The sequence below is a fragment of the Echinops telfairi genome, unplaced genomic scaffold, assembly GCF_000313985.2.
Source record: "Echinops telfairi isolate 266 unplaced genomic scaffold, ASM31398v2 ScPeMD7_7475;HRSCAF=8513, whole genome shotgun sequence".
NCBI lineage: Eukaryota > Metazoa > Chordata > Mammalia > Afrosoricida > Tenrecidae > Echinops > Echinops telfairi.
This window is the reverse complement of record NW_022111379.1, coordinates 3,462,697-3,479,809: the sequence shown is the minus strand read 5'-3', so window position 1 is coordinate 3,479,809 and position 17,113 is coordinate 3,462,697. Positions and strand designations below refer to the sequence as shown.

The 17,113-nt window shown below is 54.6% G+C and overlaps 1 protein-coding gene across 1 annotated transcript in view; it reads left to right on the top strand.

Annotated features, from left to right (window-relative positions):
• The window catches only part of CLN6 (CLN6 transmembrane ER protein), a 50,194-nt gene extending 35,588 nt beyond the window's left edge, over nt 1–14,606 (top strand). The window contains exons 2-7 of the mRNA XM_004711941.4: nt 6,045–6,159; nt 9,599–9,697; nt 10,315–10,503; nt 10,693–10,748; nt 11,738–11,860; nt 13,403–14,606. Of these exons, the coding sequence (XP_004711998.2) occupies nt 6,045–6,159; nt 9,599–9,697; nt 10,315–10,503; nt 10,693–10,748; nt 11,738–11,860; nt 13,403–13,673 (853 nt within the window). The 3' untranslated portion in view covers nt 13,674–14,606. The remainder of the gene's footprint in view (nt 1–6,044; nt 6,160–9,598; nt 9,698–10,314; nt 10,504–10,692; nt 10,749–11,737; nt 11,861–13,402) is intronic.
• The last annotated feature ends 2,507 nt before the right edge of the window (nt 14,607–17,113 follow it).

Genomic DNA, 17,113 nt, shown 5'->3' with positions numbered 1-17,113 from the left:
GGCGGAGGCCCGATGGAGCGGGGACGGGGTGGGCTGGCGGCTGCCTCCGCAGGGGATCTCCCCTGCCCCCAACTGAAGGCTTCCCTTTGCTTCCTAGCGGGCTTCTAACCGGTTCGTTCCTGGCTGAGCACCCCCGTGAGAATTTTGCATGTCTACTCTAGACAGCCCTGAATCCGAGATCTATAGGTGATTCCGTATACGTAAGGATGGTTATCAATGCACAGGAGTCACCTGGAGAAGGGGTTAAACTATGGATTCGAATTCGGTATTACCTGAGATAGAAAATAAATTCCCAGCCGCGATCGCACCTGAACGACTGGATTGCTTTTCACTCACGGAGGGGGTGGATGGGGGGGACCCAGCAAATCACGAGGCTGGGAAGCCACCCTTTGGAAACCCCCTCCGTTCTAGCCCGTGCCATTCATGCAGCTGCACCTCATTCTGCACCTCGATGTGCTCAGCGCTGCCCCGCGCACGTAGGAGGCGGGCAAGGCGAAGTTGGGAGGGAGGGAGGGTAGAGGACACAGGAAGAGAAGCTGTTCTACCCAGGAGACAATTTGGGAAACGGGAAGGAGTGCGATGCACACGTCGCTGGAGCTTCGTGGGGTTTCAGACAGGGAAGTGGCCGAGGATGGGGACTGACTGTGAAGGGCCACAGGGCTGAGACTAGATTAAGTGCCAAGAGCAGGACTTGGAGGAACCACTCCCTTGCAGGGCAGGGCAGGGCGGGACCCTGGAAGTGGACTCTTGGGCCAGGCCCCTCAGTTGCCCCACCTTGCTTCTTGCCCTAAAGGGCAAGGACGTGGCTCTGATTCCACACAGATGGAAGGGGCTTGAGTACTGTGTGTGTGTGCTTAGAGCAGGGAGCACAGTTGGTGACGGGACTAAAGCACTCCTCAGCCAACCTAAAGGTTGGGGGGTTCAAAGCCACCAGCAGTGCTGAAGAAGAAAGAGGTGGGAAAGATTAAACATAAGGCCTATAGGCTCCCAGCAAGTCGGGGTGACTTGATAGCAGTAGGTTTGTTTCAGCTTTTGTGCTTGCAGCCAGTTTGTGATGTGATTTGGGATAAGGTGAGGTGCCGGAGACTCACACACGCACCTGCTCCTGAGGCAGCGGTTCTCAACCTGTGGGTCAAAGCCCCCTTTGGGGGTCAAATGACCCTTTCACAGGGGTCGCCCGATTCATAACAATAGCAAAATTACAGTTAATGAAGTAGCAACGAAAATAATTTTATGGTTGGGGGTGTCACCACAGCATGAGGAACAGATTAAAGGGTCATGGCATGAGGAAGGTTGAGAACCACTGGATTAAGGGCTGTGTGTTTTTTCGTTTCCCTTGGAAACAGTGTAGTGATTACATACTGTGTGTTTAACCCATCAGCACCTCAGTCTTGCCTCACCTACAAGGTGGTGTTTCTCTGAAGCGGAAGCAGGCTCAGATGAGCTCAGGAGCCTGCCTAGACTGAGTCTCGGAGCCCAGACTGGACCACAACATGAGTCATGTGCCCTTCTCCTTCCAAGTAGGCCCCAGTCTACTTGCCAAGTCTCTCCTAGGAGCCTCTATGGCTGAGGGCCGTCTCTGTTGTGATCAAGTTGAGGGTCTTTGGCTGCCCTGATTAGAACAGCCTGTGGGGATCAGGTGTGGTCACCACGTTGTCTGGCACCCGCTCCTGCCTTGTCCAGCCTCTCACTCAGTCTTCACTATCGCCCAGTAAGCCGCCAGGCGGCACCCTCAATGCACAGGCGGGGAAGTGGAGGCCCACAGAGGCTATGTCATGGGCTGGCAGGAACTTAGACTCCGGTTTCTGTTCGTAGTACTCCATCTTGACTGCCAGGAAGTCTTGTCCCTTATTGCTTCTGTACGAGGGTCCCACCTGCCAAGCTACCCTCTCCTCCCTCCACCCCACCCCCTGGGAGATGACACGAGGGGCCGTTTCTCTCCCAGGGAATGGCTGCCTCCTCCCCACAGTGGGTCGGTCTGGGCTCATTTCTAGGATGCTGCTCAAGACGGAGGGCAGAAGCATCCTGTCCAATTCCTAGAATGCTTGCATTACCCCTACTGCTTTGTTTGCTTGCCCCTAATGCCAAGGCACTCGTTACCCCTAGCTTCCAACTGCCGTGTTAGACAGTTTCTTGTACTGCCATGGAAGTAGGACATGCCCATGGTTCAACCAAAGGGTACAGAGCAGAGTGTTTAAGAGTCAAAAGCAACCGGCCTCTCCCCACCCCTTGCTCTGCACCAGAGACAACCACCTTAGCCACTTTTTTTATATTTTTAAGTACAAGATTTGTACTATTCACTCACCTCACCCCTTGAGGTGAGATCTATTGTTCCTGTTTTACAGATGGAGAAACTGAGGTCCGAGAAGTTAAGTAACTTGTTCAAGAGCTGGTTAGTAGATGCGCTGGGATATGAACGCTCTTCAGTGTTAACGCTCACTACTGCTTCTTGGTCTTCGGGACCTACTGACTTCCTGCCACCATTCGGCTCACTGCTACCTTCCCTAAGGAGCCCTGCTGATGCAGTGCTTAAGCACTCGCTGAAGGCAGTCCGTTTGACCCCAACAGCCGCGCCAAGGGGTACAGATGTGGCAGTCTGCTTCTGTAAAACGTTCTACGCCAAACGGACTACCATCGAGTCAATTCTGACTCGTAGCGAGCAGCCCTGGAGGACAAGGTAGACCTGCCCCTGGGGAGTTCCAAGTCTGTTACTCTTTACAGGATTAGAAACCATCTTTCCCTAGGTGTACTGTCTGTGACCTGGCCCACCAAGTAGCCCATTTTGCCACCAAAGCGTCTCCAGAGGAGATTACAGCTTTGGAAACTAAGGCAGTTCTGCTCGGCCCGATTGGGTCTGTATGGCTTGGAGCCAACTTGATGACAACGGGGTTGGTTTTTAGGTCTTCTCCCATCTTCCCATGATGGCTCTTTTTATCACCACGTCTGCTGGCTACTGTGTTAGCTTCCAAGCGCTGCTGTAACAAAGGGAAAAAATCAGCTGCCTGATAAGAACAGAAAGCGTCTCACTGTTCTGAAGGCTAGGAGTCTGAATCCAGGGTGTCGGCAGGGACTCGCTGCCTTGCTGCTGTAGGGAAGGTCCTTTCTTGTCTCCTGATCATCCCAGGCACCCCTTGACTTACAGGTGCATCTTCACATGAGCCATCTGCCCCCTCATCTGTCTCGCTCTGCCTTTTCTATAGAACACCTCTCTGGTTGGATTAAGTCCACCCCATTCCTTATAACCTTTTGTCAACTGAACACATCTTCAAAGACCCTACATCTGGGCACCAGGGGTTCGGACTGTGACATCAGGTTTTGAGAGACACAATTCAGTCCATGACAGTTACCTTTGTAGCCTTAGAGGAGGCGCATAAGCCTCTTTGCATGGTCATTGCTACAGGCAGGCCAGGAGCCCTGATAGTACAGTGATTATGCGAGTTCGAAACCACCAGCCACTTCTCAAGAGGATAAGATTTCTATTTCCAAAACTAGTTACAGTCTCAGGGGAAAAAGAGGAGCTGATACCAAGGGTTCAAGTAGAAATGTTTTGAAAATGATGAGGGCAACATAGGTACAAATGTGCTCGATACAATTGATGTATGGATTGTTATAAGAGTTGTAAGAGCCCCCGATAAAATGATTTATAAAAAAAAGAAGTTACCGTCCTGGAAACCCACAGGGGCAGTTCTACCCTCTCCTATAGGGTCGCTGTGAGCTAGAATCAACTTGATGGCATTGAGTTTGCCGTTTGAGTTTGCTATAAGCAGCATCTCTTGCTGTCCCACTTGTAGAATGATATTAATGCCTGCCCATACCTTTAGCTTTCCTCACCCTTTCCCCCAACTCCTGTCATCTGTATGTTTACTCCCAAGCTGTCAGCATTGATCATAGTTATCTGCGCTTCTGTAACTATAATTATCTTGCATGCTTTGTCTCGATTGATGGTAAGCGACAGAAGTCCAAAGTGAGCTGCAATACCCTTAGCAAAGGTGGGTTATCAGGAACTCAGAACGTCTACACTGTCGGGGCTGCTTCGACCCCTGCCCTCCAAGTCTTTCCTTAAGGATGCTCCATTCACACCTGACTGTCCCTTGAGACTGGATGCTGGGCCACAGGCTGCCCTGGACTCATCCCTAAAACCCTAGTACCAGCTCTTCCCCAACTCCAGGAAAAGTCCCCTGGATCACAGGCCCTCCCTGTGGCCTAGGAAATGCCATCTCTTACCTGAGGAGGCAGGGGTGGGGGTGGGGGGAATGGGTAGCAAAAGGTATAGTCCTACAGCGCCTTCCTGATTGGTGACCTTGGCTCATCCCCTTGCCGTCTCTCAACCTAGGACAGAAGGTGACACTCCTGCCTCCCAAGTTGACAGGTCGAGTAAATGACAGGGTGCTAGTCACATTCCTGCCCCGCACAGCTGGCACTCAGTAAGGGAGGGAAACTGAGGAGAGAGGGTAGTGAGACTTAGCGGATCGCTAGCAAAGACCCACCCACCTGTCACCCCTGTTACCTAGTTGCTGTTGGCGCCTTCACGTCCATTTCAACTCAGAGCAACTCTGGGCCCAGAACACACGCTGCCCGGCCCCTGCGCCATCCTTACGATCGCTGCCATGTCTGAGCCCATTGCTGCAGCCACTAGGCCAGCCCCTCTCTCTGAGGGCTTTCCTCTTTTCTGCTGACCCTCTTCTGCCAGGCAGGATGCCCTTCCCCAGGGGCGGGCCCTTCTGGAGACATGCCAAAGTAAGTAAGACAAAGTCATGCCATCCTTACTTCTAAGGAGCATTCTGGCAATAGGATGATAACCCCCTCCCCTCCCCCAAGAGCTCGTCTCCTTGGCCTGCAGATGTGGACCATTCTCGAGATAAGGGAAATAATCCTGGAAAGTTACTGATGGAAAGCCAACAGCCAAAAAAATTATTTCCGGCCGGGAATGACCACGCTCCAGGCAGGCAGTGAGCTGAGAACGCTGGGGACTACGGGTACAAGTCACACCACTCCTCCTGGCAAAATGGGACAATAAAAGTCAGCTCGGGCATCTTGCGAGCGGCTGGGACACTTGTCACTGGAGGGGTCCAGGTAGGGTGCTGCAGTGGGGATCTGGACTCTCCTGGGGAGGTGGGTGGCCTAAGAGTCTAGGTGAGAGCCAACTCCTGTGCTGCGATTCTGCAGGCCTGTGACAGCACATGCCCTGTTCCCTGAGGTGGGGCTGTAGGAATGGCTGTACCCAGAGGAGGGCGCTGTGCACTGGGCCAGCTCATCGGGGAGCAGCATGCGGCAAACTGCTTTGCAGGAGGGACAAGCACCCGAAGATGTATTGTCAGGTGGTGCTCCGCTTCTTGTCACATCTCATGTCACCTTGCCCCAGCTGGCTGCTTGTCTCCATCTGACTGGTTTTCCCCCTCTAGCATCAACGGCTCTATATGACAAATCTCATTAGAGGGCTGTGATTGGCCCACCTAGGGCCGCATACCTATCCCAGGGACCAATCACTGAGCACAGTGATGGGAGAGAATTAAAAAATACAAGCTCTGAAAAAAAAAAATACAAGCTCTGGGAGCCTAATCTTTTCGGTCAAGTTCCTCGGCTGAGTGAGCTTGGGCAACTTGCTTAACGCTGTGGTCAGAGTGTTTTTTTCACTTTTATAAGCGAGGACTATCCTAACCTTCAAGGGTTTAAAAGAGTTAAAGGAGATGATGCGTGTGAGGACCTAACACAAGTCCTGGAATGTTGAAAGTGCCCAGTGAAGGGTAGCTCTTTATCATCATGATCGGGTCTCACATTTTTCCAGCGACATGTGCACCTTTGCTTCATTTTGATTTCCCATCCTCCCCTGGGGGAGAGTCCATCCTTATTATCCTTGTGTCAGTTCTTCCCGAAGCACTGAGGCTAAGCGTTGGCCCGCTGCAGTCTAGTGTTTCCAGCGAGAACCTTTCCCCTGCAACTTACCCCGTGTGTCACCCCAGCCCTCCTTGAGGCTCCTCCCTTGAGGGGCAATTGCCACAGGAGGTGGCATGAAGAACTGACCCTCTCGTCTGGTTCCTTCCCAGGCATGGCTCCGTCAAGGCTGATGAGGCTGCCCGCACGGCTCCCTTCCACCTTGACCTCTGGTTCTACTTCACCCTGCAGAACTGGGTTCTGGACTTTGGCCGCCCCATTGCCATGGTGAGTGTGAAGCAACGGTCGGCGCTCAGACCAAGAGTAAGGAGACTTCCACCCACAGTACCAAGCCCACTGCCTTCAAGTTGATTCCAACTCATAGCGACCCTTTAGAATGGAGTAGAACGTCTTCTCTGTAGGGTTCCTACTGCTGTAAATATTTACAGGAAGCAGACTGCCCCATCTTTCTCTGAGAAGTTAGCTGGTGGGTCTGCACTGCCAACTCTGTGGTTAGCAGCCCGTGGCTTACCCCTCTGCATTGCAAGGGCTCTTCTGGGGAGACTTCTCAACTTGCTGCCCTCAAGTCAGTCCCAACTCATGACAACCCTACCGGGCAGGGTGGGGCTGCCCTGTGTGTTCCTGAAACCAAATCTCTACAAAAGTAGAAAACCTCATCTTTCTCTACAGGAGTGTAACTCATGGTTTCAAATTGTTCACCTTGCCAACTCCAAACTTTAGCTAAATTTAATTAAATTAGCTAAGTGACCTTGGCCAAGTCCCTCCCCTTACCAACAACTGAGAGAACAGGCCAGGATACTTTCAGCTCTATAGCTCTTTAACTGAACATTGGGCAGCTGCCAGCATGTTGGAGGCCTGGGGGACCTGGGTAGACATGTGCCCTGACCACCACAAGCCCACATAATAAACTGATCGACCAGGTTTAACCAGGCCACTAAGATGATAGTACAGGAGTGGGAGACTCAAATCCCCACTGCCCTTCCCCAAGGCCCGAGAGATTATTTCTCTAAAGGAGACGGGTAGAGGCGGGCTCTGCATGTTACTCTGGCTTGGGGACTCAGATATGTTTTTGTGCCATCTGGTGAAACTGTCTCCTTCCCTTCAAGGCTGCTTCATGCATTGACATACAGGAGTGGCCTCCACCCAAACCCACTGCCACCGAGCCAATTCCAACTCTATAGGGCGGAGTAGAACTGCCCCAGAGGGTTTCCAGAATGTCCATCATGAAAGAAGCCGACTGCCACATCTTTCTCCCTCAAAGCAGCTGGTTGATTTAAATTGCCCCGTGCATCAGCCCCGCCCCCTGGAGTTCTTTGAAGGAGTAACAGAAGGCAAACATGGAGGCTGCTGATATGTAATGGAGTGCTTGCGCTGCGCTGAACGCTCCACAGGTCCAACTTGTTTCATTCTCAGCCCAGCGCTATTACATGATCCCCACTGTCCAGGCGAGGACACTTGGCGATGGAGAGGGTGGGTAAGTGGGTCAGGGTTGCACAACCAGCCAGGCCAGGAGCCAGGATCTGATCCCAGCCGCAGCCTTTCTGGCAAGGTTCAGCTCAGCCATGCATGTTTCAGGAATCCTAACATGCTCATCATGCCTCCTGCCACGGAAAGACCTTTCCGGAGAATCTGCCAAGACGGTAATCCCCGTCACAGGAGAGTAGTGTCTGCCACCACGGCTGTACTTGGCCACGTTGATGATAATGGCCAGAGTCTGGAAGGGACTAGGAAACTCAACCCTGCCGGTCCAGGATCGGGAATGGCCCTTGGCTAAGCAGCAGGAGTCACGGAACATATCCACCGCCTGATGCTAAACAGGAGAGAAAAGGTTCCTAAGTGGCAGGAGAACTGACGGGTGGCAAGGCAGTAACAAATCTGTGTTCACGGGAAGGACTGCAGACTTGCAGGAATGAAGAAGGGCTATCAGTCCTGACAATGGGGTCAAGGCAAAGGGTCTATTCCAGGAGCTGGTTCTCCTGGCTGCAGACTGTATGTAATGACATCATCCTGTTTTTTAAATGCAGAAAAAAGAAAAGGCACTGAGGCAGCAATCAGAACACCTGGTCAGGTGTGCAGGGGTGACTTGGACAAGCTACTGTCCTCTGGCCTTCCCTCCTCTCCTGTTGAGATTGCACGGAGCCCCCTTTCAACCTGAAAGCCTCACTATTCGCAGCCCCAGGAGCTGCCTGTCAAACGGACACTCAGGAGTGAGGAGAAGGCGGAGTCCCAGGCATGACTCTCCCTGCTCGTTAAGGCTCCGGCTCAGCTGGCCTAATGGGGGTCGCCTGCTGAGCAGGTCACTTTCTTGTTCCTGCCTAGAGTTGCTGGAGCCAGTCAAACCCTACATGAGGTCCACTTGGAGAGCCTCCGAGGCTTGTCCAGCAAGAGGAGGATTCAGAGATGCTGAGCAAACCCAAGCCTGTCTTGTGTACACCGGAGCTTTCCAAATGTACATAAACACCCCTCCCCCGTGTTTGTAATAACTAAAACCCAAGCACAAATGTTCATAAAGAAGTAATATAGTCATAACAAACCAAGTCATACCCTAGTGTACCAAATAAAGTCAGTGAGATGTGCCCTGCACCAGTTCCAGAACTACCTCTGACAGTTTGGGGCCTATCCTTCTTACAAATACTTAAAAACACACGGCTTAGACAATTCCAGGTGTCATATCTCTCCATAGCCATACAAGGATTTCTCTTAATAGCCATCTAATCTTCTGTGGTCAAGGTGCTGTCAGGTAAGCATTGGATTGCTAACCACAAGGACAGCAGTTCAAACCCACCAGCCACTCCGTGGGAGGAAGATGAGGCTATCTGTTCCCCAAAAGATTTACAAAGCTTCAGAAATTCTCTACAGTCAATTTGAGTCGGAATCGACTAGATGGCTTGGGCTATTTTGTTTTTAGTCAAGATGCATGATAATTTACTCAACCAGTCCTGTAAAGTTGAAGAAGCTGCCTTTCTGATTTCACTGCCACAAAATAATGGGTCTAGAAAGAGATAAAGAAATATACAGAGTGAGAAAAAAATAGGTTGAGATTGCATCCAATGGGGCGTGTCAGATTCAAAATCAATGCATGTTGACTTGCTAGTTGACAGTCTTAGTTCATACACCTCAGTCAACGCCCACTAGAAGCACTGGCGTTTTATGCCACCGGCTCTTCACACTGACCAGGACAAGGACAAGACTTGACAGATGGAGGGGAGGAGCTGCCCTCGGGCCTGCCTGCTTCTTAACAGCAAGATAGAGTTAGGGATGGGAGACTGGACTGGACTTGTTACTGCATCGGTTCACTGTGCAGACTGCCTTCAGCCCCTCTGGGAGGCTCCATCCCTCAGTGGCGAGAGCGTCTCCCCACACCTGGGCTGAGAAACCGGCCACCAGCTTAGTCAGGAGACTGTGTCACCATCAAGGCTCACAGAGGGAAGGACTTGCGCAGGATTATCCAGCAAGGTGGCAGCATCACTGAGCCCCAGGGGAGATCACCTGATGTCCACGCTGGGATCCAGGGACATTTATATTTATTTAGGACCTAGGGACAAGTCGTTTTACCTCCTCTAGGGTTGGGGACTCAGTTTCCCTGTCGTAATACCTTTTGTTTGGGGTTGCCAAGAGGATTCCCAGAGATCACAGAAGTGTATGTGGAGGGGACCCAGCTGACTTCCTGGGGACCCTGAACACCTTGTTCTCCCCGCCCCCCCAGCTGGTGTTCCCTCTGGAATGGTTTCCACTCAACAAGCCCAGTGTGGGGGACTACTTCCACATGGCCTACAACGTCATCACCCCGTTTCTCCTGCTCAAGGTACCATTCCAGACTGCTGTCTCTGCGCGCAGCCCCTCCCCTCCTCCCTCTAGCTGGCTGAGTGGGCGGGGCCCGAGCCAAGCGCTGGATCTGCTCAGAGTCCGGCTCTTGTTTTGCCAGAAGGGGTGGGGCGGGGTTAAGGCTTGCGATCAGAAGGCTGCAAGTGCCTGTGGGCCGCGTGGCAGGCCAGGAGGGATGGAGGAAACCCACTCAGAGGCATTTGAGGCTTTGGTGCTGGAAGGAGTCATTTTCATGACATGATTTGTGGAAGAACACCTGCATGTTGTTTGGTCCGCTCAGCAAGCCGAGGGGCTCTAGCGTGCCAACAACCCAGCCACCCATGTGGTGGCTGCCAATGCAGCTGGGGGCAGCGAGAGGACCGGACCTGCCCCCGCCAGCTCCCGTGTGGCCTTAGACAAGGTGCTGGCCCCGTCTGCCTTACGGGTCAAGTGCATCAGGAGGCCGGCACATCTAACCAGGGTCCCTCCAGTCTCCGAGTGACCCTCCATCTGGTGGCCTCCACTCCCATCTCAGGTGTTGGGGCAGGCAGCACAGGTGCCTTGCGCTGTGACAGGGATGGGTCAGGCTGTTGGGACTCGCCTCGCTCTGCCCCTCAGCTCATAGAGCGGTCCTCGCGAACCCTGCCACGCGCCATGATCTACGTCAGCGTCATCACTTTCATCATGGGCGCCAGCATCCACCTGGTGGGAGATTCCGTGAACCACCGCCTGCTCTTCAGTGGCTACCAGCACCACCTGTCCGTCCGGGAGAACCCCATCATGAAGAATCTCAAACCGGAGACGCTGGTAAGGCCCCTGCCCTCCCTGCACGGGAGGCGCCCCAACTTGTCCACTAGGTGAGGCCTCTGTCGAGCTATGATTAGAAATGAGCGGGCTCCCACGGGGCCCTTTGGGAGGGGCTGCTTCGGACCAGGCCCCAGGGGGAACATGGCCCCCACTTATCCCGCCCTGCCCGTGCCCCTCTGCCGCCTGCAGATCGACTCCTTCGAACTGCTCTACTACTACGACGAGTACCTGGGCCACTCCTTGTGGTGAGACAGACTGCCTCGGCTGCTGTGAGCCGGCCCCTGGGGTGGCTGCCCCATTACTTCAGAGCCTGCTGCCGACCGCCGCTGGGCCTGGCCTCCCGCCCCTCCCGGCGGCCACTGGAGGGCAGTGCGTGGCTGTCTCCGGTCCCCAGCCCCCCTTCCCCGGGGCTGAGGGAGGACCCAGCCCTCCCCGGTGAAGGGCTACGGATAAAGTAGGGCACTCCCCACCGCGTGCCCGGTCTGGTTTGCGGGGTGGACCACAGAGAAAGCAGGGCCAGGTGGGGGACATAGGGTGCTGTGTGAGTTCTTCCTCACCCATGGGGGCTTTTCCACCCAACGGTCGGCCACAGGGAATATAGCGCCCACACTGGGAGCCTCAGCCTCACACAGGATGCTCCCAGGCAGAAGGAGGAGGGCTGTCAGCGACAGAACTGCTGGCGGTCCTAGGGAACCTGGTTCCTCAGTAAGGGGGCTCAGTCACATGGCACAAACTCCGCCCTTGGGCATCCACGGTCTGCTTCAGAAGATGCTAAGTGGCTCCTTCCGGCTAAGAGAACCGGGTGGTGGGTGAGGGCCCATACAGGTGTGTGGGAGAGGAGAGGGAGGGAGGGAGGGGCTCTGGGGGAGATGTCTGTGCATGGGGGAGAGGCCGGGGGGTGGTTAGGTTGCAGATGGGCGCTGTTCTAGGTCTCTCACCTCAGTCTGGCTCCCACCTGGCGGGGCAGCTTGTATTGGGGGCGGGGCCCACTGAGGCATCCCACAGCCCTACCTGGAGTGAGGGAGGAGCACGGTCGTAGGGCCCCCATCCATAGCCTTGCTCTCTCCCCACTCCTTTGCTGCCCCACACTGGGTCCCCAGCACAGGAGAGGCAGTGCCCTCGCACAGACTGGGCATTTTGCACCAGGAAGCGACACCCAGGGCTGTGGGGGTGAGGCTGGGGCCTGACTGGGGGGGGCTAGCGGCCTCCTAAGGCTCTGGCCTCCCTGTTGTAGGTACATCCCCTTCTTCCTCATCCTCTTCATGTACTTCAGCGGCTGCTTCACGCCCACCAAAGCTGAGAGCTCGATGCCAAGGGCGGCCCTGCTCCTGGTGGTGCCCAGCGGCCTGTACTACTGGTGAGTGGACAGAGTAGCAGGGGGAAGGGTGGGCGCTCAGCGAGCAGTAGGCATCCAAGCTGATCCCAGGCTTGCTGGGGAGCCCAGGTGAGGGTCTCCTAGTGGGGCTGTCCCACCACTGTCTAGTGAAGCACATGACAGTGCCTTGTGGCACCTCTATTGCCAGGGAACCAGGCCTGAGTGTGGCAGGGGTTCTGGGCAGAAATAGTGAGCCCCTCACCTTGTAAGCCAACCCCCAGCCCTAAGCTGCCACCCTAGTCCCCCAGAGCCCACCTCTAACATGGAGCCCTGTAGAACCCCTGAGCCTCCACTCTCAGCTTCCTTCTCCGTGAAACGGGGGGTGGTGATCCCTGTCTGTCTGCCTCTGGGGAGTTGGTCAGGATGCAGACAAAGAGAAAGGGGGCTCTGTGGACATGCCGGGTGAGGGGGCGGAGCCTCAGGAGCACCTCGCCTATGTCCCTCGAGCTCTCGTTCCCCTCAAAGACTGCGCAAGCCCAGCCAGGCTCGTTCCCTGTGCCGGTCTTGTCTCCCTGGAGACAAGTGGTATACCAGGACGGTGTCCAGATGGGGCCCTCCCTTGAAAGAGGGCCTCCTGGAAAATGAGGAGACTCCCCTATGGGGCCTGCCCCTTGTAGAGAGGACCCATTGGGACAAAGTCACATCAAATGGGTCAAACCTTAGGCCGAGGAGACATGTGCTTCCTGCACTGTTCTTCCCAGAGTGGCGTGCTGCCAGTGTTGCTACACAGTGGTAGCAGTCATCCTTTGATCTTGGCCAAGAGGTCTGCAGTTCAAGCCCACCAGCCGCTCTGCAGGAGACAGATGTGACTGTCTGCGTCCTTGGAAGATTGAGAGCCCGGGACACCTGTCTCGCAGGCTCTCAGTGAGTCAGAACCAATTCTGTGACAATGGGTTTGCCTTGGGGTGCTGCTTCATAAGCCTGAAGACGTCCTCTAACTCCCCCAGGGCTCCACGGCCAGCTTGTAGAGCTGTGGCCGCATTGCCACGCACCTCAGAGGCAGGGGAGAGGACCGGATGACCTCTCAAAATACCTGGGTTCCTGACTGTGTGCTAGGGATGGCAGGTGGGAGCTGCAGGGAACCCTGGGAGATCGGAGATGCTCCCCAACCTTCACGGAGGCAGTAATGGCAACTCCCTAAATCGGAACTGCGTTCCCAAACTCAAATGCCCACGGAAACCGAGCTCTGACAGAAGCTTCTCACCCAGGTAGCAAGTGAGGCACCAGGGAGTGGGGAGGCCAGTGGTAGACTAGCCCAGGGGGCTGCTGGCTGCTCTAGGCAGACGTTGTCATGTGGGAGGGCAGACCCAGCGTGGCCAGAGACTACTTTTAAAGGTAATCCGAGATGAAATGCTGGCAACAAACTCAAAATTTTAAAAACAAAAACACTCCACTAAGTCTAAGCCAACCAACATGGCTGTGTGCGGGCGGGTCTGTGCAGCCTGGGGCCAGGGAGGGCACAACGCAGTGCTGCTGAACGGGGTGGGCGTGGTGCCGCCTGACTCCACCCACCGGTCTCGCCAGGTACCTGGTCACCGAGGGCCAGATCTTCATCCTCTTCATCTTCACCTTCTTCGCCATGCTGGCCCTCGTGCTGCACCAGAAGCGCAAGCGCCTCTTCCTGGACAGCAACGGCCTCTTCCTCTTCCACTCCTTTGTGCTCGCGCTCCTGCTCGTGGCGCTCTGGGTTGCCTGGCTGTGGAACGACCCGGTCCTCAGGAAGAAGTACCCGGGCGTCATCTACGTCCCCGAGCCCTGGGCCTTCTACACCCTCCACGTCAGCAGCCACCACTGAGGGCCCGGCGCCACCTCCCCCACCCCTCCCACCGGGAGGCTGCCTGCGTGCCCGTCGCCTGTTACTGAGCTAGTTCTGCCCTTCTCGGGGGCGGCACTTGGACCAGGTCGCCCCTTGGTCCCAAGGTGGGGCAGGGGCTAGGCTTGCTGCTGCCTTCCGGGGTAGCTGGAGGCCCAGCCACCCGTTGTCCCTGCCCTCTCTCATCAGGGCGGTGTGGGGGTGCCCCTAGCCCTCACTTAACTTCAGGCCCGCCAGGGTGTTGTCACCACCTGGGAGCCAGAGACTCGCCAGCGCCCTCCCTGACTGCACCAGCCTGGCTCAGGGCCAGGGCGCCCACTCTCCCCTCCCTCTGCCAGAGACCTGTCTCCGTACTTCTCCAGAAAAGCTAGGGTGCCCCCTTCACGGCAGCCTGGTCACAGGTATTTGAGCTGCACTGAAGGCCAGCGTCTCGAAAGCTCAGCGAGGCTCTCCCACCCATCGAGGGGAGGGAGGCGGGGTGTGGAACGTCAGGCTCTGCTTTCAGCGTGGTCTGTTGTCTCTGGATCCGGCCTGGCCCTGCTCCCTGGAAAGGGAGGCCTCTTCCCGGGTCCACTCCGCCTGGGCCCTACGTGGCTGGAGGCACCACAGCCTCTCCCTCAGCACCTGCCGCTGTGCCTTACAGGACAGGCTTCCTCCCTCATCTCAGGTAGCCCAAGCTTCAGCAGCCTCTTTCCTGGGAGGGGTCCTCTTAAAGCCCTCTGGGGTCCTCTATACCTTCAGGGGGTGGGGCATATGAATAAAGGTCTTGAGCAGCCTGGTTGCTGGGTGGGAGCAGGACCGCTGGCTAAGGCAGGGACCCCTCTGGCAGCAATAAATACAAACTAAGACAATGAGATTGGCCCTCGCAGGGGCACTTCTATCAACGTTCAAAATAAACACGAGAGGATGTGCAGAGATGGGGGTGCTCACGCTTTGGGGGAGGAGTGGGGAGTACAGGATGGCGCGGCCTTAAACAAATGCAAATGATCCTGAGCCCCTCTACGGAGTCTACGCCCTACAGAAATAGAGAACACACACACACACACACAGACATGCGCACCTATGTTTATGCAGCAGTTTCCATAACAGCAAAACACGGAAGCAACGAAAACCTGTGATTATAAAGGAATGGATAAACCAGTGCATTCATCCGATGGAATAGCATGCATCGATAAAAAACTAACTGAAACAACGAAAAGCATGAACAAGCCTAGAGAACATATGCTTAGCAGTTAGTCATTCTTACAACTATTTCATGACACCATTATAAAGAAAAGCAAAAAGTGTTTTTATACCAAAAGATAAGACTTTGAAGACTATCGGGAGAGGGGAGAGAGAAATATAGAGGGAGGATGGGAGGTGGGAAAAACCACATTTATAAATCAGGAATATGATTTCAAGACCTCTCCAGCCCTGGCCCTCAGGGTGCCCTGCTGAGCCTGCCCGGCCCCTTCTGCAGGCTGAAGAGAGGAGGCCCTCTGAGGGGGAAGACGGGGTGGTCCCTCAGCCTTGGGTGAGTCCCTTGGACTCTTGATACTCGAACAGCTAAGACTTCTTTAAAAACCAAAATAAAGACCCGAGTGCAGGCTCACAGCCTTTAAACAAAGAAATCACAGCACATTGCAGAGGCTTGGACATCTGTGTCCCCCGAGCCACACCGTCGACTAACAGCTCCCCCTAGAAGTACTTGATTCCAGTCCACCTAGAAGCCTGGAGGCCGTGGGTTCTGACCAGGACGAGGGACAGGTGGCAGGAGAGCTAGTTCCTGGGCCCTGCCCCGGACCTGCTGGGTCAGAAGGGCCTCCCGTTGACTGACATCTGCTCAGGTTAGAGCAGCCTCGCGGCCCTGAGTAGGCACAGAGCAGCAGCATGGCCTTCACCCACAGAGCTCAGAATCCTGGCCCCACCCTGCCTCTTTGGGGTCAGCATTTTAACCTGATCTGGAAAGGTGTGGTTTCTACAGAGCACCTTTCACAATCCCTCTCACAGGGCCTTGGCCACAACTCTGCAGTTCTGAGGTTATTGTAACAGCTACATGTGGGAGCACAATGCTGGGGGTCTGACATGAAGGCCTTGATCCTCGGAAGGCTCCTTCCCTTCCTCTACCTAGCTGCCAGTGTTTGCTAGCCTTCCTTGGCTTGTGGATATATCACTAGCCTCTGTCACTGCCTGGTCCCCTCACCCCCTGGTTTACATGTCCGCTTTCTTGTAAGGACACTGGTCATTGGATTTTCTGCCCACTGATTCAGTCTGACTTTATCTTCAATTGATTACGTTTGCAAAAGAGCCCCGCCCCCTCCATTTCAAAATTAGTTTACACTAACAGGTTTCAGTTTTGGCGGGGAACCCTATTCATTCCAGTATGAGTCCTGCTGTTGTGCATCATTCCAGTATGAGTCCTGCTGTTGTGGGGTGCACAGGATTGAGGGAAGTAAGGCTCAGTGGGTCAGTAAGGACCACTTCAGTGCCTTGAACCCAGCAAGCCCTGGGAACTTGCCAAGATCTCAGATGAGGCCCTAGGGGTGCAGACAAGCTTGACTGAGAAGTCAGGCAGGGTGGCTGAGATGCAGGACCGATGCTCAGGCATGGTGGCTGCCTCCTGGGCTTGACAGGGTGGTGTAGGAAGGCGACATGCCAGCAGCAATAGCATCTCATCTTGGGCCCTAGTAAGGAGGGCCAAAGGATAGAGGGTGACATTGCTCCTGCCTAGAACCTATTGGGTCCAGAGGGTCAGGGCACAAAGGAAAGAACCAGAAGAACACCCCCCACCAAGAGAGGCCAAGTTTGAGAGCAAAGTAGACCATGGCCTCCAAGTGTCTCTGGGGGCTTTTTGTGTGTTTCCATTTGGTACTCAAGTGTAGCATCCCTAACACTGAGCACACACAACTTGAAAGCTCATGAACAACTTCCATTCTCTTTTCCCACGTGTGTTAGTCTGGGTTGACTAGAGAAACAAATAGACACTCATATAAAAGAGTAATTCTATATTGCGAGAACAGCCAAGTCCATAAGTCCGATATTAACCCATATGTCCGATAACAGTCTATAAGTCCTCTTCAGACTCACACAACACATGCAATGATGCCGAGTGCAGGAAGAAAGATCACAGGTCAGTTGGTGGAAATTCTTGTGGACACAGTGGTGTTGGGAGCCTCAGCACTGGCGTGGGTCTCCACATTGCTCCTCCAGCCCCAGGGCTCTGGCTCCAGCATAGCTCAGTGTGGCTTGTCAACAGGAAGACTGGGTCTGGCCTCCAGTGAGCTGTTTATCTCCTTCCAGCCTCCAAATGAGGTCATCAAGCTGAGACCTGATTGATAGGCTAGACTCTACCCCTTTCCAGTTGACAAGAGATTATGTTACTGCCACACCATACTTCCTGACCACCCCTGCCCCGTTCCTGTATATATAATGTACCCTCACGT